This window comes from Thermobia domestica, chromosome 3, assembly GCF_964235325.1.
Source record: "Thermobia domestica chromosome 3, izTheDome1.hap1.1, whole genome shotgun sequence".
Taxonomy (NCBI): Eukaryota; Metazoa; Arthropoda; class Insecta; order Zygentoma; family Lepismatidae; genus Thermobia; species Thermobia domestica.
This window is the reverse complement of record NC_137456.1, coordinates 48589400-48616667: the sequence shown is the minus strand read 5'-3', so window position 1 is coordinate 48616667 and position 27268 is coordinate 48589400. Positions and strand designations below refer to the sequence as shown.

The 27268-nt window shown below is 36.2% G+C and overlaps 1 protein-coding gene across 2 annotated transcripts in view; it reads right to left on the bottom strand.

Moving 5' to 3' along the window:
• LOC145680377 (18S rRNA aminocarboxypropyltransferase) overlaps positions 1 to 14160 on the bottom strand; it is a 35144-nt gene extending 20984 nt beyond the window's left edge. The window contains exons 1-3 of one of the 2 annotated variants that reach the window (XM_081750807.1): positions 14008 to 14160; positions 5852 to 6022; positions 1219 to 1412 (exon numbers count right to left, since the gene is read on the bottom strand). In XM_081750807.1, coding sequence (XP_081606933.1) covers positions 1219 to 1412; positions 5852 to 6020 — 363 coding nt within the window. In that variant the 5' untranslated portion in view covers positions 6021 to 6022; positions 14008 to 14160. Of the gene's footprint in view, positions 1 to 1218; positions 1413 to 5851; positions 6023 to 13923 lie in introns of both variants that reach the window. The other variant, XM_081750806.1, reaches the window with a different exon arrangement.
• Between the last annotated feature and the right edge of the window lie 13108 nt (positions 14161 to 27268).

The following is a 27268-nucleotide window of genomic DNA, read 5'->3' as shown; positions in this document are numbered from 1 at the left end:
ATTTAAAATTCTGCACCTGAAAAGCTAACGTTATATGAAGACGAACAAATTTGATTGTGAAGAAAAACGTTTGCTAATGAAACTAAGTGTGATTCTTACTAAATGTTGAAATTTAACATTAAATATAACAAAAAAACAAAATAAATACCTGTAATTAAAGTGTAATCCAGGTAAAAGACTGGTAATAACATTTTACTATAAATTGAAAATTAAAATTTGGTTGAAGATCAATTGATGTTGAAAATAATGGGGTACTGAATAGTTAATTTCGTCCTCTAGAACCAAATTCGATACAACCTGCCGCGTGATATCCAAACTTAAGAAAATTCAATATGAATGAATTAATTAAAAATTTTATACATGAAAATATGTTTACAAGCATTGTTTGCTTCCTATATGCTTACGCTGTTTGTTCGTATCTGTTTCTGCACTTACTCTTAAGAGATAATTATTTTAACCATAAACAAGACGGGGATACTCACCGTAATAACATAATATAAATAATCACCTGATTCCAGTGACAAAATATTAATTTGTGAAATAAGAAGATAATTATTAGATTTACGACACTGTGATAGTCAATGAATTTATGATAAATAAAAGTAATATAATTGTGAAATGTATAATGTTGAATGCTACGTACGATATGGATAATGAATGATTAATTAATTAATGTTACTGTTTACAATTTGGTCACTACGAATCCTGGTGTGTGTTCTGACTGATTGACTGAATCTTGCTCCTGACTTTCTATAGTTGCTACTGCATGTAATTACCCTGTCAATGTTCCGTGCTTTTGTTTTGCATGTTCTGTAGCCTAATTTACGTTGTGCTTATGACTGTAGAACCTGATTACTACTTACCATGTTTATAGTGAGTGCATGGATTTAGCTATTAAACTACATATAAACAGCTTATACTAAATTTAGGCTGCCTATTGATAACAATTCAAAGAAATCTTCATTACTTCTCTGAATATTGATCAAAGCTTAATCTGATGGTTAACTTTCAAGGAGGGGTCCTGTCGTTCTAATACGAGTCCTGTGATCTTCCGGCTGGGCCAAGGAATTCATAAATTCGTTTACAACTAGAACATCAACGCTGTACTGTCGTCACGATTCATCTTGGGCAAGTACAGTGTGTTCACAAAACTACATAACATTACCCTTAAAGAAGTGGTGAAGAGAGGAGTGTTACCCAATATTAACGTTGATTTACCTTTTCTCCCATAGGTGTCAGCACTATCCCTTTAAATCGCTGACCGAGTCTCAGAGTACTCACAAGGCCATGACGTGACAGTTTGCGTCCGGAACATTTCTTCGGATCACATTGTTCCAAATCCCACATAGCAACCGGAAATGGTGCTTCGGATGGTCTCTCACTAATATCCTCATCTTCACCACTCTCATCTCCTGAAATACGCATTGCAGATAAACAATATAAGAGTTTGTTCCAAAAGTTAGATCTCATAGGAAATACTGAATGTTGCAAATTTAGACATACATAGTTACCGGTAAATAAGTGGAATATAGCTATATTATAGCCTTTGTTTCAGATAGGAATATTGGAATAAAATAAACATTGATTTTTTTAAATGTAGGAATGCTAAATAAATGAAACACTGCATTCTTTTTACAGGTAGGAACGTTGGAATATATGAAAAATTAGACTTTTTCGCAGGAAAATGAATACAATGTAATGGAGGAAACGGATAGAATGTAGATATAATGTTCCAAGAGAAATCAGAAATAGTGACTCAGCATGTCTGAAAGTTTTCCATCAGAAAATCCGGTACCATAGGGAAGAAAATCCGGTACCATAGATATAAGCACAGTACCAAGCAGACGAAAGTAAAGAATTCTTTGGAATGAAATCTTTAGTTGTAGACTCATGATTATACCTGTAGGCTAAATTGGATGAATGATCGATGAAAGTAAGTGATTATTTAAGTAAATAAATAAATAATGATAATAATAAATAAAACGGTGGAATAAGAGTGTACACGGAAATAGAAGAACCCCGAGACAGAGAAATGAAATTTCGTGACTTTTTCTTCCCCATATAATAAATAGTTTCAACATTCTCAAGAGGGAATTTGGTTGCGAATTAGGCTGAATTTTCATGCATGCGATAGAAGCGTGTTTTGCTAGCGATTTGGTAGTCTAAACTTGAGCATAGACATTTTTGGTGCTGAATTTTGATGTTTTGTAGAATACAATTTTGCAATCTGTACTTATATTTAAACAGATAAAAAAGATCCAAAGACTAAATTTTGTGACTTTTTCTTGACTTTCATGACCGTTTTCTGATTTCGTGACTTTCGTGACCGACAGACACCCTGCGAGAAAACTCACAATGTTGTCCACAACATCTAGCACGATGTTATAAACCAGAAACTCACATGGCCTGGGATCGAACGATGTACCCTTTGTATCAGAGGAACGCTCTACTTTTGTCACCATACCCTGCTAAGAATACTTAGGAAGTAGGAACTCCTGATAACAAAATAGACTGTTTCGTTGAGTTGAGTTGATTTTGAGTTTAACGTCCCGGTCAGCAGCAAGGCTATGTGAGACGTGGACCTACTGATAAACGTGGACTCCGAACTACTTGATTTTCCGCCGGGAATCGAACCCGGCTCTCCCGCGACAGACTGTCTCCATTTATAAATGGCTAATAATCATTATGTGTATGGGACTGACTAAAAGCAGGAGTTTTTTTCTCTCTCTTTATCTCAATATTTCAAAAGACTATATAATACGTGGATCTACAGACTACGGTAGAATCCGAATCAAATGCATTCAAATAATAAAGCATTCCCGCAAGACATCCGGCACGCATAAAATTTGTTGTCAATGTGCAGCATCAGGGAAACTCAACACACAGTGAGGTAATAATAATTAACACAATTAACAATAATACAGAAATGAAAGTTTGGAAAAAATAATAAAAGTTTTTTTCTTTTTTGTAATGACTAAAGCAGTGGCTCTCAATCTTTTTTCACTGACGACACACTTGCTTTCTTATTAATTATAGCAAATAATAGTAGTGTAAAACTATAAATTTCTATGAAGTAGGACTGTATGTATTACGAAGCATTGTTGCTGTCCCTGGAGGACCTGACTGGTACACTCTATCTCACAATTGATTTTAATTAATTAATGAATGTGTACTGATTTTTTTAAAATTGTAAAATCCTGCGACACACCTTATGGGAGTGCGTGACACACCAATGTGTCGCGATATATCTATTGATAACCACTTCACTAAAGTATCTACATGTTAAAAGAACGTACCGACGCTAGGTTTCAATGACTTCTTGTTATCTTCTTCAAACGTTTTTTTCCTTCTTTTTAAAAAAGAAACTAAGCTGCTAATAGACCTACATATTGTAATATTTCACATGTGGTTTTATTTATAAACATTAACATATGCTTATATTTACAAACAATTGCATAAGCATTTACTGTAAGTCACTACGGGATGCAGGCGACAGACTATCAGAGCTACAACTCATCACGTGATGGAGGAGGAATAAAAGCGCCACGGCTACAACGGAGCAGCTATAAAATTAAGAAAGTTAACGCTACTTGTATTAGTTAATTTTTGGCTGGTTAAATTTTCTCTCCTAGCTTGCAGCGGAGCTCTAAGGTCTATTTTTCCTTATACCTGTGTGTAATTGCTCTACCTTCTACCTGCTTCAGCAGAAATTTACAAAATTTTTTCAACTGTATGCTCCACTTCTAATGTCTCCTTGAGTTGATGTTATTAATACTTCTTGTTAGAAACTTCTAATTCCACTTCTTACATTCTCTCAAGAAAATATCGACAAATATCTATGTCATATTAACACACTTTATTATAATAAAACATCATCATCTTTTTTGTTATTTTTATATATAACCTACAATACTGTAGGTCGACAAGAAGTATATCTGTGCTTTAATCTTAGTGTAACAACTTCACACCAAACTAGTTGTATGACGGTGATTTCCAAATTGTAACTGTTAGGTTTTTTTCAGGTCTCCACGCAACTATGATTCGTTCTATTCGACTTTAACCAAATATTATCAAAACTATTCTTTTCTTAAAGAACAAACCCACAAAGACGAATGCTATATTAAAATCCAAGATTACCAGACTTTTTTCCTACTTTTTTTTTCTATAATACTATGAGCCGACGAGAGGTATAACCTTAATGGAATCACTTCTCTAAAAAACAAAACGGAATTTTCAATTGTTAATTTCCCATTTATCTTCGGCTAAAGTTTAATAGGACAAATCATAACTGTGTTGAAATCTGACAAATCTAACAATTGCAAATTTGTAAAATCAACGTTTGTTTGGAGTGAAGTGGTTACAATAAGGTTGAAGCATAGATATACTTGTTAGTTCAAAGTCAGATTATATACAAAAACAACGCAGAAGAAGCATCACTATAAAGTGTGTTAATATGATATAGCTATTGTTCGGTACTTCCACAGTGAATGCAAAAAGTGGAACTATTGGTTTCTAAGGGGATGTATTAATTACATTGACTCAAGAAAACTTTTTCTGTAATATTGGAAAATACCGACAAGAATATATAGTTCTATTAACAGTATAATTCCTCCTTATTAAATAATAATATAGTAATAAAATAAAACCATTATGAATTTGGAGAGAGAGAATTAAATCTCGCGTCAATACGCAATTTTAAAGTGATTTTGCCGCTTCTGCTCTCAACTTACCTGCAAGGATCTAAAACTCACATTTTCGGCTACAAAGAATTCACCAGCTAGGTAAAGAAAGCATGGGCCGGTTTATGTTTCATTTTAGTTTCATGCAATTACGTTTCCTTCCTTTACTTATCTTTGATCTATTTCCTCTTTGAATTTCCCTCTTTCAGAAAATTAAACAGAAGTTACGATTATCTCTTGTAATATTTTTTATTAAGTCAATACAAAACACAACTATTGGAATTTCATAAGCAATTCACAACTTTGTAATCCACAGGAAACAAATAAAGCTAACGAATATCACTGGAATTGATGTCATACTAAACCTGTCCATTATTAATAAGCACCCTATTACATTATTAAATAATTAAAAAAAAGTCAATATCAATAAACTAAAAAACCTATATTAACATTGATTCTGAAATTCTATTACCGAATATTTCGTCCTTATGCGGTGAAGATCCAGCCATCTGGATATTTTTTCTTTCTTTTTGGGGTCATGTTGATGATTGCTCTGAGACTTGAACTGCCATATTGATTTGGGACAATCGTATAAACTGATAAACAGATTCTTTCCGACCAATGACATATGGCTTACCAAATTTGCATTTTCACTCGAAAGTCCTGAATTTATTATGCCTCGCTGAATAATCATCTCACACATCATATATGGAAAGAACAAATATGTTCTGAGTACAGATTAGGGCATCTCAGACAAATCGACGACACATGAGGGTAATTTCGATTAATATAACTTCAATTTAAGATCTGGTACTTATGACATAAAAAAAGATACATCTTTATTTGCAATGCGAATATCATCTAAGAAACTTCGATATCTTTGTCTTAAGTATTATTATTATTATTATTATTATTATTGTTACTTTTAGGAGATTAATTTGATTATATATATAGGAGATTAATTTGATTAATATCATGACCTATTCTGAAATAATATTATAAAGAAATTAGAAAATATCCGAAACTCTGGTGCACTACAATGCGTACAGGAAATAATGTTATTTAAAGTCTTGCATGTGAATTACACATTTTAAAAGTACAATGTATTTATTTACAATACGAAAGATATGCTTTATTACAACATTGCAACAATTGCAACAATACTTGCCCACCTGAACATCTATCCTCTATGTTCAGTTTGCTCATGCGAAGAGAACTATCACTATCATCATCCCTATTGTCGCCATCTTCGTAACATTTATCACTTCTTTTTCTTGGCCCAGACTTTTGCTTATATTTTTTCGATTTCTCATGAGATTTTCCAGCTTTTGACTTCTTCATGACTGAAAATTAAGAGACAAAAATAAGTTAGTTATTTTAATTAATTAATTAATTTTTTTGATCATCACACTATACAGTATGTCGAAAGCTTCTACTAGAAACAACTATATGGCTTACAGAACACACAGGTTGAGCGCAGCAGGAACGAAACTACGTCATTCGATTTTATCCTGTGCTAATCTATTTCCCTCAGATCCTCCTATCTTCATACAGGACAATTCACAATAAACAATACAAAAGGAAAAATTACCTGTAGCTGTTGCAATGTATTTATTATGGAAATACCGCTGTAACATGAAAGGTAAATTCTCCAGAGTTTCATTTGGCAACACTGAAAAACTCGCCAATTCCAGAATTGCTCCCTAGTGGCACTGATATGCAAAATTGTGGCGTTAGCGGCAAGGGAGGCTACTCTAGAAACTTATCGGTAACTACTCTTCAGATTTGATAAAACTAAATCTGATAAACAAGTACCACACTGGCACAACATCTTAAGGTGGGTGAAACAGTTTGAGGGGACAAATTACTTGTGCAAGGAAGAAAGTATAATCAAACCAGGGTGTTCAAAAAACTTGATTATTGTTTAGATATAGTACTGCTATCCTGAGTGTGAAGCCAAAGGACGCGAATAACTTTGAAAACAGAACGAAAAATTCAAACAAATCTTGCACCGGAATCAGAACGCCGAGCGCATTCCTCGTGTGAGTTTGTGCATACGCTTCCCCAGCGCTCGGATCAGCCATAGCTTTGTTCAGTTCATTGTTGGAAGCTGTATTGAAAGCATCTCGCGTGACATTCATTGCTATTCTTTTATATTTTTAATTTTATTAATTTAAATTTTTATTCGAATATTTTAAATATTTTACCTTGAACTGCAGTGGATTTACTGTGAAAATTACTTTGAAAATTCGAGTTCGTGGGACTCAGGAACGGATTAATCCAGTTTATTTCTATTATTTCAAAAGAAATAAAAAGTACGGACTATTGCACTAAACTTTCGCGCTCCAATTCCTTAAACTAAATCATGTAGTGCTGCAATTATTTATAAAACATTTTCTTTTGAAATACGAACAAAATTATATGACATTTTTGGAAAACTTCGACGGAAGAAAAATAATCCTCAAAAGTAAACTGCCCCTTGCTGATTTTTTCATAAGAAATAACTTATGCCATATATTAGAGTCATTAAAGAAATTCTTTATAAAGTAACAACAAAATCGTATGAGTGGTGTTTTACAAAATTGTTAAAAACACCCTTTGTCATGGAAGTGATTTATGAAATATTATAAGAATAATAATGAAATGTTTATTTATGAAATACGACCAAAATAGTCTGAGTCGTTTTTGAGAAAGTAGTTTGAGAAGACACTAATTCCCAACAATGAACTACGCCTTGTGGTTCTTCCCGTAAGAAATAATTCACAAAATACTATAGAGTTATTAACGGGAAGGTTCTAGAACACACGTCCCACTTTAGAGAAGTAGGAAAATATACTTTCCTTATCTTGGTTTGGTTTCTTACCGCTTCTTATTCTTTCATGTCTTCTTTTCTTGCATACTTTTTCTTATCGTTGAAATATTTTGTCACCGAAACTAATAACACTGAATTTCAAACTTTGAATAGTCTATGACCATGTTTGTTTACTAAACCACACTAGTCATATGTAGGTCTATTGTTTCATACATAAAGTAATAATAATGTTTCAATTAATTATAATTTTAGATAAATGAATTTTTTGTTATATCCTTGATTTTATATGCACAAATTTTATTTTCAGTTGCTTTTTATTTTATTCCAAATTCTATTGTTTCGTCTTCGGAGTCGACGTTGAATTGTTTAATGGTGGTAGACGTGGTAGGTGTATATTGTGTGAATCTGTCGAAGTATTTATATAATACAATATACTGCTTTATAATTCATGTGTTCCGTGATGATTTTATATATATATATATATATATATATATATATATATATATATATTAGTTTTCTATTTGTTGCTTCTATTGTGTTTCGGTTTTGTCTGATATATATATTGTAAAACTTTGTGTGATTTCGTCTCATATAAGGAAGAGGTAGAGCTGTTAATAAAAAGAGTGTCCGGAATCGACTCCCACTACCAGTTTTATTATAAAAATCCACTATAAGAGTATTTGTACAAAAATACTATACAATTTGGTCTCTATTTAAAAAGGTAAGTAAAAGGTAGTCTTTGACCGAGTGGTCGCAGACAGGATCTCCAACAGAGCCCCGTAGCAGGCTAAGCGGCTGAGGTTGGGATTCCCAGACATAGCCCCGTAGCAGGCTAAGCCAGGAGATAGGATAGGCGTAGTCCCGTAGCAGACTAGAGGCCTGGGGTTAGGTTACTCCAAGAGTCCGTATCAGACTAGAGGAGGGTCACCAGAGAACTGGTACTGAGCTGGATTCTTCTGTCCAATTTATAGCGTCCCTTGGGTGGCGGTGGCGCTTCTGCTTCGATTTCGTCTTCTGCTCCGTGGGAGGGACTAAACGTCGTCTGCAGGTGATAGCAGGTCCCTCTGGTGGAAGTTCCTCTTGATGAAGCACCTGGTGGTGTTTATAAACACTTGATGCGTGTATTTGTTTATAAACAACTTCACATGGGATATTACAATATATATATATAGGCATACAGTGTGGTGTTCTTTGAAATTCATTTGTTCGCAATGACTATATTGTTTTGCATTAACTAATATTATTGTTCGTAGTTATTTTTGTTTTATAGGGCAAGTTAGGTGAATTACGACAAGGCAGGGCAAGTTAGGTAATTATTTGGAATTATTAATTAACTAAAATTGCACTTGCATTAAAGGATTTCTTCTAATGATATATATTCTAACATAATAAACGTTTATGGTGTGTGAGGGGGGGCTCCATCCCCCCACTATTACTTTATAATGTAGATTATTAGAAGAAATCCTTTTATGCAAGTGGTATTTTGGTTAATAGTTTGAAATGATTTACTTTGTCGTAATTCACCTAACTTGGCTTCTGAGTAGTGGACCTGGAGGGGAACCTGTGTTCTAGAATCTTGCCGTTATTAATGGAACATTTATTTACGAAATATGAACATAATGACTTGAGTCGTTTTTGAGAAAATCGTCCGAAAAATATTTCACTCACTCGAATAAACTACCCCTCATAGATTTGTTCAGGACAAATGAATTATGCCATATTGTCAGGTTATTAATGGAATATGAACAAAATCACGAGTCATTTTTGAGTAAACTATTTGAAATAAAACTCACTCCACGAATAAACTAACTCTTCTCGATTTTTCCCAGAGAAATGACTTGTACCCCACAATGGGGTTGGTTCAGCACATCCCGAATATTGGAAAGTATTTCAGGTTCTAGGAATAAAAAAGTTTAGTATTATTTTCATCTTGCAATGTCTATTCCATACGTTCTATCAGTCAATGCAAAAGTAGCTTCATATAGGGTCGCGGTGGCTCAGTGGTAGAGCGGTCACCTCTAGTGCATGGGGTCTCTGGTTCAAACACAGCCCACGCCAAGTAAATCTTGGGGTGGACAATCACTGTCTGCACGGATTTTCTCGGGGTTCTCCCCTTCCCTACTACTTTCTGGACTCCATCCTTATCATCCATATGATCATCACCATCTCACTTTGCATCGGTACATAATCGTGGAACTTTTTTTTTTTTTTTTTTTTTTTTAAAGTTCCTAATGCTTAAAGAGTTTGTATTCCATTAGCGATTTTACATAACTACTAGATGCTTGCACAGAATGACACGTTTCGCCACCCACTGTAGAGTACTGAAACTGAAGTGAGCAGAAGCAGGCAAATAAAATTACTGAAATTTTTTTTTTTTTTTAAATTCTTTACAACATCTTATGGATAAGAGCTTAGTTCAAGGAAGTGACTGGATTCAAGTTTCCAGTGTTAAATTTAATTGACAATGAGAGTGATTTCTAGAACGCTCAGAGGCTTTTTTTTTTTTTTTTTTTTTCAACAGGATAAGGAACATTATTTTGAATGGAATCACAGAGATAATCTTAGCTGAAATCACGAACGCATGCGATCTTGGTCACAGAAATGACCGAAATATAATGAAAATAGAATCTTAAACATGAACGAAGTTCCTAGGACGAAGGTAGAGTTTAAGTAATATAGAAGACTAGAACGCCGTACGCGCAGGGGTAGGCACTATTCAATTTTTTCTTTTCTTTTTAACGTATAATGACTGTATCCTTTAGGCTCAAGGAGACTACGAGAATTTCCAGTTACTATTACCCATATGGCAACTTTGGTAAGCTTTAAGATTACGCAGTTGTTCGACCCTAGTGCTTTAAATACTCATTTCTCGAACATCATACAATGACTTATGTTAACTGTAAAGCGCTAAGAAAAATGTATATCTTACACACTTATCTCCCAGCGAAGTATTTCATGCGTGAAACTTACACTGTATGGACTGATTATACTTCATCTACACCGTGACATTTGAGCTAGGTATATCTAATCGACATCTTGTTAACTACTACGGAGTGTGAAATAATATGAGTCCCTTCCGCATCGAGGCTATAACAGATGTAAGGGTGCTACAACTTAAGATGACATCCGAACCACATGACATTCCACCGGGAATCGAACTCATGTCTCTTACGTATATTAACCACACAGAAACGAATCACCTCATTGAAAGAGAGAAGACAAGAGAACCGCACAATGAAATTGAATTTTTAGTTTAACGTCCCACACTTCTGTTCTTTAGACTAAAGAAGAAGGACGATCAATGGAAGTTGAATGATTATGAAATTAAAATTTTTGTGCTCTGTGAACAGGAATCGAACCCCGGACCACGTGCACCAAATGTATACGCGCTAACAACTAGAACAGGGGGATGGTTAGAATAGGATAGAATTTAGGGTTGGCAACTCTGAAAAAAAAAAAAAAAAATTGGCACCCTCAAAATTCCCCATGACACAGGTCTAAGTGTGAAGTATCTCTGTTCAGCCCCATCCATAGGAAGGAAATGTACTATCGTGAACAAAAGTGCGTTAGCACCTGTATTCTGCATATTTCTTAGTACATTCACTAATAAGATTAATAGATTCATTGTCCTATAAACCTTTCCGTACGGGAAAGTTTTTAACATCTTTATAAACTCCCACCAAACATCAACCGCAAACAAAAGAAATACACACTCTCGTTTGGGATTGACGAATCTGTACGACTCGTGTAACCCGCAAAAATGTAGCGAGTCGTTCCCGGCCGAAGAAATAAAATGCAACACAAAAATATATAATTATTAGTGATTGAAGTTGGTATCCGCACAACCTGCACAATCGTACGGATACCTCGCGAAAGGATTAAATGAGAAACTGAAATCAGCACAGCTCATTTGTTGTATTTACCAGTAACTGCCACTTCTTTAAAATTACCGAAACAGGTGAACAAAAATATATTAATCTTTTATGACAATTTTAGATTTGGAAAATGAAATTTATTCTTTAAACTTACATTTCAACTATAGGAAATCGTTTTAAGAAGTCCTTTTTCACTCTCAAGAAATGTATAAAATTCCTTACAAGTAAATTTCAAATTTTCCCCTGATATAGTCCCTGTTATTTTTTTTAAAAATTATCTAAACAGATGAACAAAATATATTAACTGTTAACAGATGGCTGAAAGGTGACAGTTTTAGATTTACAGAATGAAAGTCACCGGTACTTTTAAAATGTATATTTCGAACTAGATACAAATTTGAAAGAAAGAAAAAAGTCATAAAGGATCTGTTAAGAAGTTTGTAGCGGTCACCGACTTTAATAAAAATAACAGCAATATTTCTGATCAGACCGCTGAAAAACAAGCCAGTTGGTAACCCTAGTAGACTTACGATGACAAAAGAGTAAAGATATACACTAAAGTTGCCCTGAGTGGTACTATAGTCAAAGACATAATTCCTGCATAAATAAGCTTCTTAGATATTGGTCTCTGCAGGTTAATTTGAGTACACAACTGAAAAGAATTGACGAAAATTACAATACTATCTTCTTATTGTCTAGCAGAAGATTTGTGCTGCGCAGGGTGACAATACCCCACTTAGTATAGATAAAATCCAAGCAAGCCAGCAGAAGTAATTGTTGAAAAATTACCAACTTTTCACGATTTGTACATAAATGCAGCATCTGAACACATGACATAAAAGCGACAGTGCAATAGAAAATAAACCAACCTGTGCTTGGTGAATAATAAAAAGCACAAAAACTATCTTAACATTCAGAGCAGGTTGAAGCTGGCGAGCAACAGTAGAGAGCAGACGCGCCAGTGATGGTGAGTATGCGGTTAATCGAGAGTAGTGAAACACGTAGAATCTCGCAGTGATACAACTTATTATATCACTTATAATGGTTTGACAGTAGTAATGCTTAGTTGTAAAATAAAAACAGCATTTGCATACTGTGCAGAAATACAACACTGGCAGAAAATACGGGTTAAGTTCCAAAGTTGGGTGTCCGTTTCCAGCAAAATTTTTAAAATTTACAGGGAAGATATGGATAATTTGATCGTTTCTGTGCTTGATAATATATAAGGATCTCGAAAAATATATTTGTTATATATAAACGGTTACAAACATGGGGCTATTCGGCGAGAGGAGGAAATTACCTGGCGCAAGGTAACAGAATAGTTGCATTGTGGGGAAACTAACGAGCATTTATATTATCAACATGGCGGCAAATATACCGAAACGTTGCACAGAATGTGAACTGACTGTTAAATTTCGTGAAGCAATACGTTCATAACGAGCAAAATCTTCCAAAACTATCTGAAGAGCATGAATTAATGAACCTAAGAACAAATTGTGCGAAGTGTACAAAGCAGGTGACAGCCAAGAAACGTGGAGAAAGTTATTGTTTTCAGTACAAACCGAAGTACTAAGGTAAGTGTAAAATAATAATAAAAAAAAAAGCTATATTAATTAGTTTAATGAAGACTAATAACAACATGCCCTGCGGGGCTCTAATCCGTCTACACTCGCTCGGCAATACTGTGAATGAAATAGTAAACTTTGTTCGGACGTCCAAGGGCACCTCTGTTGACCTCTATTGTAAATGCAAACTAAACCTAACCTCTCCCCTACCTCACGATGTAACGAAAGGAATCCTAAAGCCAGTTAAGAATGTAGGAAGTGAAGGTTTTGAAGATTATGCTCGAAAAGTAAGGGACGCCCAACTTCGGAATAAATGCCGAAAACATTAGGTGTAATTTCACAATACGTACCCATAGATTATAAAATGTACAGAAAAATCCGGGCAAATCATTAATTTGCCCACTTTATGTTAAGTACAGAGCCCAATGAAACCCTGCAGGGCTTCTAACACGTTCTTATTGCCAATACTATTACTACTTATACTATGGGTTTATATAGTAAAACTGCACAAAATATTATGGCCTATGTTTAGCAGAAGGGGTCCAGCTCTTTTCTCTAAAAAATGTTACTATTTTGGTAATTTCTGTTTACATTCGGTTAGTTTAGGGTAAAGGTGGTTAGTTTAAGTTAGGTTAGGCTAGTTTAGGTTAGTATTATTTACTACAGCCTCTTTTTATATAGACTTATCCTTTATTTTAATTGTAGTATAGCATTTGTAAAGTATTACCATTTAAATCAGTCACATGTAGAAATGTATTCCTTATAAAGAAGTCTTTCTATGCACTGTGTTCAATTTTACTTACAGAGTTTACAAAATGTGGCGTACCTAAATTTAGCCTGCGGTATTGATTAAGAATAGTTCGTCAGATAAATCGTAACTGTACGATTAAAGTGAGCACGTTAGTTTTTGTATTTTCAATTAGCATTAACCTTCATCTATACATGTAGCCTCTTTATCTAAAGATAAACCAAATATTCTAATTCAAAATTACCTTTAACAAAAGGATGTGTAACTGAACTTAATTGCGGAAATCAGATATATTTGGTACTAAAACTCAACATGCCCATATACTTACATATGCTAAACGCAATTTCTGCTTCAGCTGTCAACGGGCTCTGTAGTATTGCTAACCTATGTATTCAAAATATTGGTAAATAAAATAAACATACCGGGCCATATGAAGGTTCATTTTAACGAATGATTAGAGTCATACTAAAAGTCTGACTACTGCAGGAAACATGTTAGTCAAATTGTTTAGTATGGTACTAATTAGGGATGGCCAGACGGATCCGGATCCTTGGATCGGATCCGAATTTTCGGATCTTGGGTCCGGTTCCGGCTATCCAGTTTCTGGATCCAGATCCGAAATTTCGAAGTTCGGACTCCTGTTTTGAATATTTTAGGCCTTAGATTCAGAACCAGAACTAAAATATTCATAAATGATGGATGTATTTGAATTTTCATAATTTCTATCTTTTTTTATTACGAGCAAAATAAATATCATAAGCGGTATTTTACATAATACATATCGATGCAGATCAGTCAGTTGATTGCTTAAAGTTTACCGCAAAGCTATTACATCTCTAAGACACTGTAGGTCTTAGAACAAAATCCGTGGCTTTCCCATAAAATCTTAAATCTCTCTATATAAAAAGGAAAAAGTTCTGAGTGACAGTAAGTGAGTGACAGATCACCGTACAGGACAAATCGCTTAAGCTAGAAACTTGAAATTTGGACAGTACATAGGATTTGTGACGTAGGATACCACTAAGGAAGGACTTTGGGAAATTCGACGAGGAAGGGGGAAATGGGGTGGGAAATATTTCAATAAAATGGCCATATCTCCGAAATCCTTGACGTTAGATACTTCAAATTTGGTATTTGGGTTTCTCATTAGAAATAATTTTATACTTTTTAAAGTGTTTTTTGATATTTAAATTAGAAGGGGCAGAGGGGTGAAAATTGCAATTATTGCAATTAGTATAATAATATACCAATATCTCGGAAACTTAAAGGGTTAGAAACATGGAATTTGGTATTTGGACTCCTCACTTAAAATGATTAGATACGTATTTTTCAACTTTTTTGATATATGGCCCAGAAGGGAAGAAAATTAAGTGGGAATTACAATTATTCTATTAATATATTCAATCCTTTAAGGTTAGAGACTTGAAATTTGGTATTTGCATTTCTCAATGTAAATAATTTGACACGTGTTTCAGTGTTTTTTTTTTATGTTTTAGTAAAAATGAAAACAAAAGATATGGAAAGGAAAAGGGTGGGGATTGTAATTATTATAATAACATGTCGATATATGGGAACCTCTGAAGGTTAGGAGCTTGGAATTTAGTATTTAGACTTTTCATTTGAAATAACTAGATATTTACTTAAGCGTTTTTTGATGTATGTCTTAGAAAGGAAGAAAAGGGGACGGAAGAAAAGATTTTTATATCTCGGAATCCTGGAATGTTAGAGAAATGAAACTTATTTGAACAAAAATTCGTTATGTTTGCAGGCGTATGATGTCCGAGGCCGTAGACCGAGCAAATTGTGTGGGCTAGGAGAAAAGCCCCCACGTACTCGCACTGAAATTCGGTGTATCTCGGGACACCAGAATGTTATTACATACAACTTGATATTTGAACTGAGATTCGTTATGGTTGTAGGTTTACGAGGTGCGAGGCCGTAGGCCGATCAAATGAGATATCAGAGGGTCTAAGGGCGATTCCCCAAACATTTTTTAAAAATTGATTATGATTAGAGGCTTTTGTGGTGCGAGGCCGTATTAACGGGGTCTAGTGGCGAAGCCCGTAACTAGCTGCAGTCAAGTAAGTATATAAAGGTATTTGCGTAATGACTGGAAATTGCTTCTATGCATATGGAAAAAAATTGCATAAGTAGCCACTATAAATGACAATCCTTTAAAATAAAAATTTTAAAAAGCCAACAAAATGTACTCTTGAATGAGTTGTATATTATGTTTGCGCAGGGGCGAATCCAGAACGGACTCCTGGAAGGGGCGGATGGATTCTTAGGGGGCGGTTGGGGATGCTAGCAGTGAAAAATTACTTAGATGATCTGAAATTGCCACAAATTACTACTAAAGTACACTGTTAATGGTGGCGCTGGATAGGGGCGAACGACTTTTCGCCCTCCCCCTGGATCCGCCTATGTGTTTGCGTGAATGATATAGCTCCTTATACAACCTATGCAGACTTAATAGTAGTGGTATAATAATTATAAAGATACGTGTTACTGCTCGAGGCTGCATATGGTATTTTGTATACACACACAGCTACATTAACACATTAATTTTGATACATTAATTGATATTTAGAACTATCTCTATTACAATTCTTAACACTAACTGGGGTGGCACGGTCACAGAGAAACGTATTGTTGAAGAAAGAAAGAAAAAAAAGCTCATCAAGAGAAAGAAAAGGAAGTTGCTCCTTAATTTGATTTGATCTATATTTTACGGGCTGTTCTATTAGCTATGGCCTAGCCCATCACGATTAGGAAATGGCCTCATTCAGTAACCACAATAACTCAGAAAGAATTAGGAAAGAAAGCAGCCTGAGCCTAATGAAGAAGTTTGGGTTGGCGACTAAGGTTTCATCCCAGAATTTGACTAGTGTTACAGAAAACAAAGGACAAATTTCCATCAGGACCACCGCATCAAAAAGATTTACTACCTTCTCGATCGAGTATTTCCACTAGAATCGAATCTGACACTGAGATTGCTCTCACCAAAGTCGACAGTTTTAATGAATCAAATTTGGATTAATTGTGACATATTAAGGCACTAAAACCGAATATCAACAGAATGAAGAGAACGCAAGGCTGTCATACGATCACATACCACAAGTGTCTTAAAATCTCATTTTAAGCATAGGATTGAAAATCTCTTTGTCAATAATTTCGAAAACTTTCCTGATTCGGAACACCCGAATTTTCTGACACAGAATTTCGGATCCGGATTCAATATCCGAAATTTCAGATCCGGATCCAAGATCTGAAATTTCGAATCCGGATCAAAGATCCGAAATTTCGGATCCGGATCCAGTGTCCGGATATCCGGACCCAAGTGGATCCGGATCCAAAAATATCCGGATCTGGCCATCCCTAGTACTAATCACGGGTCAGAGTTATTGGAAATGGTGATTTAGGTAAGAAGTGTCATCAAGATGGCATGGAGTGCTTTTAGATTATAAACCAGTAATATATCCTTTATCTTTTAATTGAATTAATACATGCGTTTTCATAAAAAAAAAAATGCCTTCTATGTCTTTTGTGATAATCATAGATCACAATTTGATCACAAAGCAGCGTATACCCCTCTGAAAATTTTACGACTACAGCACTGTGTATATATCACTTTCTTCAATATTTGAGTAAATTATTTGTAAAATTTCGATTTTCTAAACTAATAACAACATTTTCCTTAGTTAAAAGAGACCAGGCCGGTAGCCAGTACAAAAATGTAGGGGGGGGGGCGGTAGAAGTTAGGGGGCAGATCACACCATATTATAGTTCATTTGCAAGCTTATCGTAAAAATTTTAGGGTGCAGTAAAAATTTAGGGGGGGGCGGCTCCCCTAGACCTCCGTCGATACGGGCCTGAAATAGACTTTGAAATTGTTGATGAAAACAAATATATTTTCTTATAATTTAATATTTCCATCGCGCTTTTGTGCCATAATATTTTACTGAATTTAGTAAACCCAAACAAACTTCATTCTCCAGCTTTTTCGTGTGGGACGTTTTAAGAAATTGATCGTTTGTTGTATGGCAATTTACTTTTCTCCGTTCATGATTTTCCTTTAAAATTCCAGAGTACAATTCTTTGAGATTCACAAGTTCTTGTAAATCTGTTTCACACTATTATGCACTTTCCAGCAACAAAATTTGACAATTAGTACTAATTTCTCGTTTATTCGAGCGTTATTAGTCTACTTTCCGCTTATTTAGAGAATTTTTTTAGTTTCGATCAAATAAATACATGAAAAATCCCATATATGCTGCCAATTTTGACGAAAATTCCCTTTATCCCTATTCGAAAAATTGATGTCAGAAAATCCCACATTATTGCATTTTCCCCTCCGCTTGGCATCAGTGATGGCACTCTGGCGAATTTCACGCATATATAAGGAACAACTTGTAGTTCATTTACAGAACTAAAATCTTCCTGATATATGGGTTATCATCTTCTACACCCGAGGTCTAATGACAACTGAATAAGAACACATGCCTACTTCATAAACCTAAAAGGACTCATTATTACGATCTGCAGAGCACAAAATTTAGGATAATCGGAAAATTGTTTTTACTTATTTTGTGTTGCGATTCGCATATTAGCTGATAGTTATTACGGATAAGCAGTGGCGTATTTAAGGGGGGCTTCCGGGCTTAAGCCCCCCGAAATCTTACTATAGTAAAGTAAATGAAATATCTTTCAGTATTTTCACATTTCCACGCAAAGCCCCCGCCGAAACAAAATCGTAAATACGCCACTGCGGATAAGGCCAAAAATGTTTTTTGGGAGCACTGCCCCCGCAAATTTCAGAGTGCCCCGGACGAGACCAAAGTAATACGTCCTTAATAGAATAATAAACAAAAGATGCTCCATGCTATTATGGTAGTATTGTGCAGTAGAAGATCAAGAGTGGAGCGAATGGAGCCCAGAATCCGGGGCCCCCAGGCTCAGGGGGCGATCAAATATTCCTCTTTAATACTAAAATGTGGCAATTAATTCATTGACTTCAGATCCATGCTATTTTTTCCCGCTTGCTACGCTCGCGGTATCTCTCGAGTTAAGTCTTCTTCCATCAGCGTCTTCGCTGTACTTATTTTGTGAGTAAACAATATTCGGCCTCTATTTGGGCCTAGCAACCAAGTAGTAGAAAAATGATCGATCTGGGCCATACTTGCTCAATACAGGTCTCGCCTGATAGCAAGGACTCATCTTTTTTATGAACCCTTTTTAGGGGTGTATTTGTTCCCTTTTATGACCCCTTTTTGGGGTATACTCGTTCTCTTTTATGACTACTTTTTTAACATAGCAAAAATTACACAGAGACTATGAACACAACTATGTAACATAGCAGAACTAATATAAGACTATGAGCACATTTTCAAACTCCTATTTTAACATAACAGAAATTACTTAATAAATTGAACATATTTTCGACCCCTAATTAACATAGCACAGATTACAAACACTAATTCATCCGCCATTTTGAAATCATAAAAGGTTAGAGCACATTTTTCATCACGTGCCGATCAATGAACAACAGCAGAGTTAACAGAGATCAAGAAATATAACCAATACAGAAAACAACCTATTTTATTATCCCATCTTTTGTGAAACGTTATTACTTATGATTAATCTTTATCACATCTCTCATGAAACTTAGCGAAACTGAACTTAGTGGCAAATCAGGCAAGCAATATCCTTGAAGAAAAAAAAAAAACATCGTTCAGGTTGATTCATTAAATAAACTGAACTGTTTTGGGTGTATAGAACAGGGAAATCCCTATTTGCATATAATCACTGAGTATACAGAACGGGAAAATCCCGATTTCACCTTAGCACTCCTATGTAACATAATTAGTAAAGACTACTAAGATAACAGGGGTATACTCGTTCTCTGTTATGACTACTTTTTAACACAGTAAAAGTTACACAGAGACTACGAACACAACTACGTAACATAACAGAGCTAATTGATATAAGACTATGAGCACATTTTCCAACCCTATTTAAAATAGCAGAGATTTGACCAGATATAGTAAACTTTTTTTTTCAAATGACAGCATTCGTTATATTATTCGTTATTATTATACCAGGTATAATAATAAACTTTTTACCTGACATCATTGAAGTCGCTATTTTTTATTTTGACTTTTTGTAAAAGAGTAAGGTATCTTTTTTGTATCAATATTTATTCGTTATTATTATACCAGGTATAATAATAAACTTTTTACCTGACATCATTGAAGTCGCTATTTTTTATTTTGACTTTTTGTAAAAGAGTAAGGCATCTTTTTTGTATCAATATTTAAGTAACAGATTATTGTATTTATAGTGATCGTGGTATTGTTTTAAATGTATTGTTAAATTATTTATAAAAAATATGTTTAAGTTTTTAATTATAGTTTATTAAATTGCAAAGGAAATTAATAAAATAATTTTAAATAATTACCTCTCGCATATAATTTTTGTACAAATAGTTATATGAGACCCTTAATAAACATAAAAAATTCAGAACGTAACATCATCCCTTTACATCAGGCTGGCTTCCGCCCCGGTTTTAGTATCAATGATCAGTTACTTCGGCTGTCTAATATTATTACCAACCAGTTTAATACACAGTTTCCATCTTGTCTAGTGCTCTTCGACCTGGAAAAGGCATTCGATAAGGTATGGCATGCAGCTCTCATATATAAACTTATCCGTCTGACACTTCCCATATCATACATCAGATTTATCTATAATTTTCTTCACAACCGTATTGCATATGTCGCTCTTAATGACACTCTCTCACACCCCATATTTATTTTCTCTGGAGTACCACAAGGGTCTGCCTTATCACCTTTGCTTTATCTTCTATATGTAGCCGATATGCCGCCGTTGCCACCTAACACACACATTTTTCAATATGCAGATGATACTGCATTTCTTACATTGGGCCGAACAATCCATCGCATCAGTACTGAAATTAATGCAGCAATTCAAAGCTTTCTCACCTGGTGTACGAAATGGCGTTTGAAACTCAACCCAGATAAAACCCAAGCTATAGTCTTTCTCCCGCCAAAACGCCGATCTCGTGTACACCGAAATCCTTCGCTACTTAACATCCAAGTACATAACACGCGGGTTCATCCAACTAAACATGTCACATATCTGGGAATTATTTTTGATCAACACCTAACTTGGCGCCCTCACCTTCAGAATGTAATACAGAAAGCATATAATAGGCTTAATCTTCTCAAACGTCTCACAGGTACTACATGGGGACTACGAGCTAATACTGTTCTTAATACCTACAAAGTATTCCTACGACCAGTCCTGACATATGGCTTCACAGCATGGATATCCGCCCTCCAACCCCATTATGAAAAACTGAAGATACTTGAACGCCATGCCATACTACTAGCCTATAGAATAAAGCTCCCGAGTCCTACTCAAGAGCTTTATGAAGTCCTGCCTTTTCCACACCTTCTATTTCACATTGAAGCTTTGCGATCGAAGTATATTACTAGCAGATTTGAGTCCCGACATCCATTACTTCTAGCAACCATGCAAGCAGACATTCCATACAATCCACCTCGCAAGCTATTGGAAACGCCTTTATCCCTTCTGTTCGCACTTTACCGATATACACTCCCTCCTGATCATCCGGATTTGGACGCAGTTGCAGCATTTTCAACATTCATAGTTCCTCCATACATAGCACCATCATTTACTGCACAGTAAGAACCTCATGTCTTAACAGGAAATCCATTTTGTCTTCATTACGTCCAGAGACGCCTCTGGACAGAAGATAGATCTCACTTGTCACACTAATCATCACCTATGTGTTGTGTCGTTACACTGCACTTCATTTTTTCCATTTTCATTCTTCATTCTCTTCTCTCCAGTTACAGATAAAGGATACAAATGCAACAGTAAACCAATACTATACAGCCGAAATCCCTATTAATGCAATCAAACTAGACACTTCTACTCCAGCTCTCCGAACATCCCTTAGCCCATCGAAAATATAGACCTCCAATAATACGTTTAAATCTAGTACCGCACAGAAGGCGCAACCTTCTCACGGTTGCTGGCTGATCGCCAGCATTGGGACAAAAAAAACATAAAAAATTGGATCTTTCGTCGAACCTAGCTCCTCTTGTAGCAGTTACTGTACTATGCTGTGATCAAGTATAGCAAACGTACTTGTGAGACCAGTACAGATACCCTACTTAGGAGTCTGACAGAAGGTTTTCATCTTCTGGAGGGTATTAAGTTACGATTTTGAATGTCATTGTTTTTATACTCTGACAAACTTCTTGTCGCTTTGCGACACAGGTTGCTCTTTTTGGATCTCGAACTTTGCATACGACTTAGGCCATGCATAACGGACTTCCTCGGACAGTATCTCAACGTTCATCTACTTCTGCTAAATCTGCCAAAAATGTCTCTTCACCTCCATCTCGTTCTCGCTCACCAAAACGATCTAGAACATCTAGTACCAAAGAGACTGCTACTCCTAAAACTACACGTTCTCGCTCACGCTCACCAGTACGAATTCCATCTGAAACTGATCTTCATAACACATCTATGGATTACACTGCAACAGAAACTTCTGCTACTCCGTCTGCCTCTGTCAATCCTCAACAGCCAACTCTTTATAACTTTCTGCTAACTAATTTCGACACTAAATTCAAGACTCCAAAACACATCTTCCAGCAACTTATAAAATATGTTCCACGTGTAGAAATCAGTGAGATTATCTTCCGAAATAATGGAGTTATTTTGAAATTCTTTAACCCAGATTTCCATCGCCATGTCAGGAACAAAGCAACTTTTGAAATTTTTGGCAAAGACGCCACTATAACGCAACTCCAACCAAGACAAAACAAACAACCTCCGCCTCCTCGAAAGCCTCCTATGCTATCAGTAGTCATCAAGGGCGTTGACCCTGAATATACAGACACTGAAATCGAGGAATAACTCAAAGCGGAACAAGTTCAAGTCCATAAATGTATTCGAATCCGGAATGACAGGGGACCCACCTACCTAGTACGTGTATTAACTCCTGAACAATCTGTTGTCGATCACCTGCTTCTTACAGGAGCGTACATTTACAGACGAAGACACAAGGTTGAACCTTCAAAAACTCCTGCACCACAGCCTATACGTTGTGAACGGTGCCAAACATAAAATCAGCATTTGACCAAAGATTGTAAAAACTCTTTGATTTGTGGCTACTGCACACAAGCCCATGCTACTCGGGACTGTCCCAATGGAAATACCAATCCCAAGTGCAACACATGCTCTGCACAACATCCTACTTACAGTTCAAAGTGTAAGGCCAAACCTTCAGTTGATCCTACTCAACCAGAGCTTACTGTACCAATCAGAACGTCTGATCGTCCAACGCCACCAAATAACTCATTAACTCACCCTGTTACAATTGAAGATATGATACGTTTCTTTACAGTAACAACCCAAAACATTCATCCCTTTCTGCGTACTCATATTCTTAACCAAGTCATACTTACAACTAAGCAACTATACAACATTCAACTTTATGCTACATATTCTGGTCAACATGTTCACTTTCAACTCCATCCCGTTTCAACACCTGTCTAAAATTATACATATCATCATGGATTTATCATTTCTGTTTTTGAACATTCGTTCCTTCAACACTCGCAAGGTACTACTCCACACTCTACTGTTGGAAGAAAATATACACGCCTTTGCCTTGAACGAAACATATCTTTTGCCGCACCAACATGTACATTATCAGCCATATAATATTTCTCGTTGTGATGGCCCACCTGGAGATCGAGCAAATGGCGGAACTTTAATAGGAATTCGAAGCAGACTACCTCAACGCACGATCACCCATCACTTTCAGGCCCCTCTTCCGGAACACAACATCACTCTGATCTATTTTCCTTCACGTACTATTGCCTTTGCTACTATATATGTTAGACCCAATGTTCAAATTCCATTGACATTCTTCCAATACATGGACACCTCGTTTCGTCATTATATTATTATGACTGATCTCAATCTATCCAGTCGCACTCTTACGCAACGACGGAACTTCTATCAATTTCTTATGCTGCACACAAATGCCGAACTATGCGCATTACCAAGACAACCTTCCTCAAATACAACACCTGACGCAGTCATTGTTTCCTCTACATTACAACCATTCGTAAATTGTCATGTTCTATCTTCCATCGGTAGTGACCATGACCCAGTTAAATTGACATTACATTTTCCAAACCACCGTCAAGCCCCTGACACTCCACCACGTACCGTTCTCTGTTATGACCGTGCCGACTGGAGCAAATATCGAGAAGATTTGACTACTACCTTATCTAACGTGCCTACTCCAGTACATCACTCTGACTTACATAACACGCTTGAAAGACTTACTACTGCTATACAACATAGTAGCCATCAACATATACCCACGATTAAATCTAATTATGTTCGACCCGCACTTCCTCCTCAATATCGCACACTAGTTGCTCTTGCACGGCAAGCATACCATGAATATCTTCGCACACGTGATCCAGGGCTTTTACAACTACAGCGCCAATATTTACGGCAAGTTCATAATTATATCATCGCATATAAAAGACGCAAGTGGATCCAAACAGTTAACCATCTTGATCAAGAACATAATCCTACCAAATTCTGGAATGCCTTTCATAGACTCTGTGGGACACGCTCTTCTCTCTCTTACCCTCTCATCGTCAACCAGACCTCAGTACAAACTGATACAGAGAAGGCTAATGTGTTTGCTCAATCACTTCAAAGCATTTTTACGCCATCACTCATCACCTATACTCCTGAACGTTTACGCACTAGAATAAGCAACGTAACAGATCCGCATCAATCACAACTTCGTATTAGTTCTAGTCACGAGTTAGACTCGAATAATCCTCTTACTCGTCCAATTACACCTTTGGAGATTACCGCAGTCTTAGCCAATAAGAAGAATACAGCTCCAGGGTTTGACGGTGTCACTTACCGCCATATCAAAGAGGCTCCACTGGTGGTTCTGCTACTACTATCCGCTATTTATAACCTTATACTTCGAACAGGTGATTATCCGGCTTCCTGGAAAACTTCAAAAGTCTTAATGTTTCTGAAACCGCATAAAGATAACACCAAGGCAGAGTCATACCGTCCAATACAACTCACGTCTACACTGGGAAAGATCCTCGAACGCATCTTAGTTCGGCGTCTACATACTCACTTCTTCCATAATCAAATTCCTCTACACCAAACTGGTTTTCGTCCTAAATACAGTCTCAATGATAATCTACTCAAACTTACCACTATTCTTACCAACCACTTCAATAGCATCCAACCTTCCTGTTTATTATTATTTGACTTAGAGAAGGCTTTCGATTCAGTTTGGCACGATGGGTTACTTTACAAACTTCATCTTCTACGATTACCATTCGCATATATCAGACTAATTTATCACTACCTCACCAATCGCATAGCATATGTCTGCATTAATTCATCTTTATCATTTCCTATTTTTCCGCTTAGTGGTGTACCCCAAGGGTCAGCTTTATCTCCACTGCTATATATACTATATGTTCGAGATTTACCTGTTCCTCCTGATCCTATCTACACCTTTACCTTTGCAGATGATACTGCTTATCTTGCCTGTGGAAAATCTATTCAGCATATCAATAGTATACTTCAAGAGGCAATAAATAAGTTCTGTGACTGGTGTGATACTTGGCGACTCCGAATCAACTCCACTAAAACACAGGCACTTGTCATCATACCATCAGGACGTACCAGTAGGGTCCGACGCAATAGATCTCTCTTACATCCTACTATAGCTGGCACACGCATTTCCGTCACCCGTACAGCGAGATATTTGGGTGTTATCTTTGATGACCATCTTTCATGGCGTGGACACCTTCAGCATCTTATAAGTCTAGCGCAAAATAAACTAAACCTTTTGAAGAGATTAGTCGGAACTTCCTGGGGCCTTCATCAAGAGACTGTGTTAAACACTTACAAAGTCTTCTTGCGACCATCCATACTCCATGGACACATCGCATGGCTTAATGCCAGTAACAAATTCTACACTCGCCTCTAGATCATTGAAAGACATGCACTACGCCTTGCATATCGTATCAAACTGCCTAGCCCTACCCGGCTACTCTATGAGCGTATTCCATTTCCACATCTTCTTCTTCATCTAGAAAAACTGCGTACCAGGTACATCACTACCCGTTGGACCCATCCCATCCTTCGCAGTTGTATACGCATCGATGCAGATCAAGATGTTCCACCCCGTCTACAATCTACACCACTTCAGCACTTAGTTACACTGTACCTTCTCACACATCCTGACGAACAAATAGACGAATTTCTATTAGCATATCAACCACCAGACTTATCACTAAACATTTATCCATCTTTTGCACTTTAATTCGCACTAACAAGGGCATCATTATGTCTCTCATCATGTGTCGAGTCGTCCCGACACAAGAAGATAACCCTTCACCTGTCGAACTAACAATATCACTGTGTTGTGGCGTCTAACTTGCACCTCATCTTTCATCTCATCACACATACATTTCGATAGATATTGTACGTACAATAAATAACGATTCCTGATCAATTGATGAATAAAAATCCCAATTATGAATGAATAAAAACAATAAATAAATAAATGAAATTAAACCTCTTTGTCCATCCAACTTATCCTTTGTTCCCCCTTACGCATAACTCCACTCCCAAGAGAAGGTATTCCCTTCTACGGGTTCTTGCATTGTAAAAAAAAAAAAAATTACACACTACCTCCTGATGCACTAGACCTGGAGTTACTTGCTGACTATCAAATTCATGAACATCTTCCGCTCATCTTTCCATCCTATGTTGCACAATAAATCCATCCACAACTGCCACCCTTTCCCTACCTGATGTTAAAGCCCGCAAAGGTCATTAAATCTTTGATAGTTATAATAAGCTTTAGTACAGAACTCTGAGACCCTCACAAAGTCACACACAGCTACTATTTCCATACTTCAGTTCCCTAAGAGAGGGTATAACCCTCTAACAGGGTTCTAGCCAGACAGGCTAGTCACTTACAAAAAAAAAAATCCGCTGAGTCCAAGCCCAGCGGGAGCGGAGTAGCAGCAGCAGTAGAAGAAGAACTGACATGAGAAAAAGAAGAAAATTTTTTAGTTGTAGCACCAGAGGACTAGCTCGGGAGAGTAATGCTCCCGGAAGTAGAAACGAGAAACACATTTCTGATTGGTTGGCGTTATCCACTTCTTGCCACGTTACATTCAAATAGCAGACAACAAACGCTTGCTGTTATCGGCCTCAGTGGCCGAGTGGGCTAGCGCTATACGCTAGTAATAAAATCCTCTATTGGCGCGAGTTCAAACCCCGCCCGAAGAAAGTTTTTTTTTACATTTTTATAACACATTAAATTAAAATAATACTTAAAAAAGTGATTTATTTATTTTTATGCAGATAAGTAGTTGTAGTACTTATGCCCTTGTGCTCCATGATATAGGGTCATTTTGTTCCCCTTGTACTTCATGATATAAATTTTGTGACCA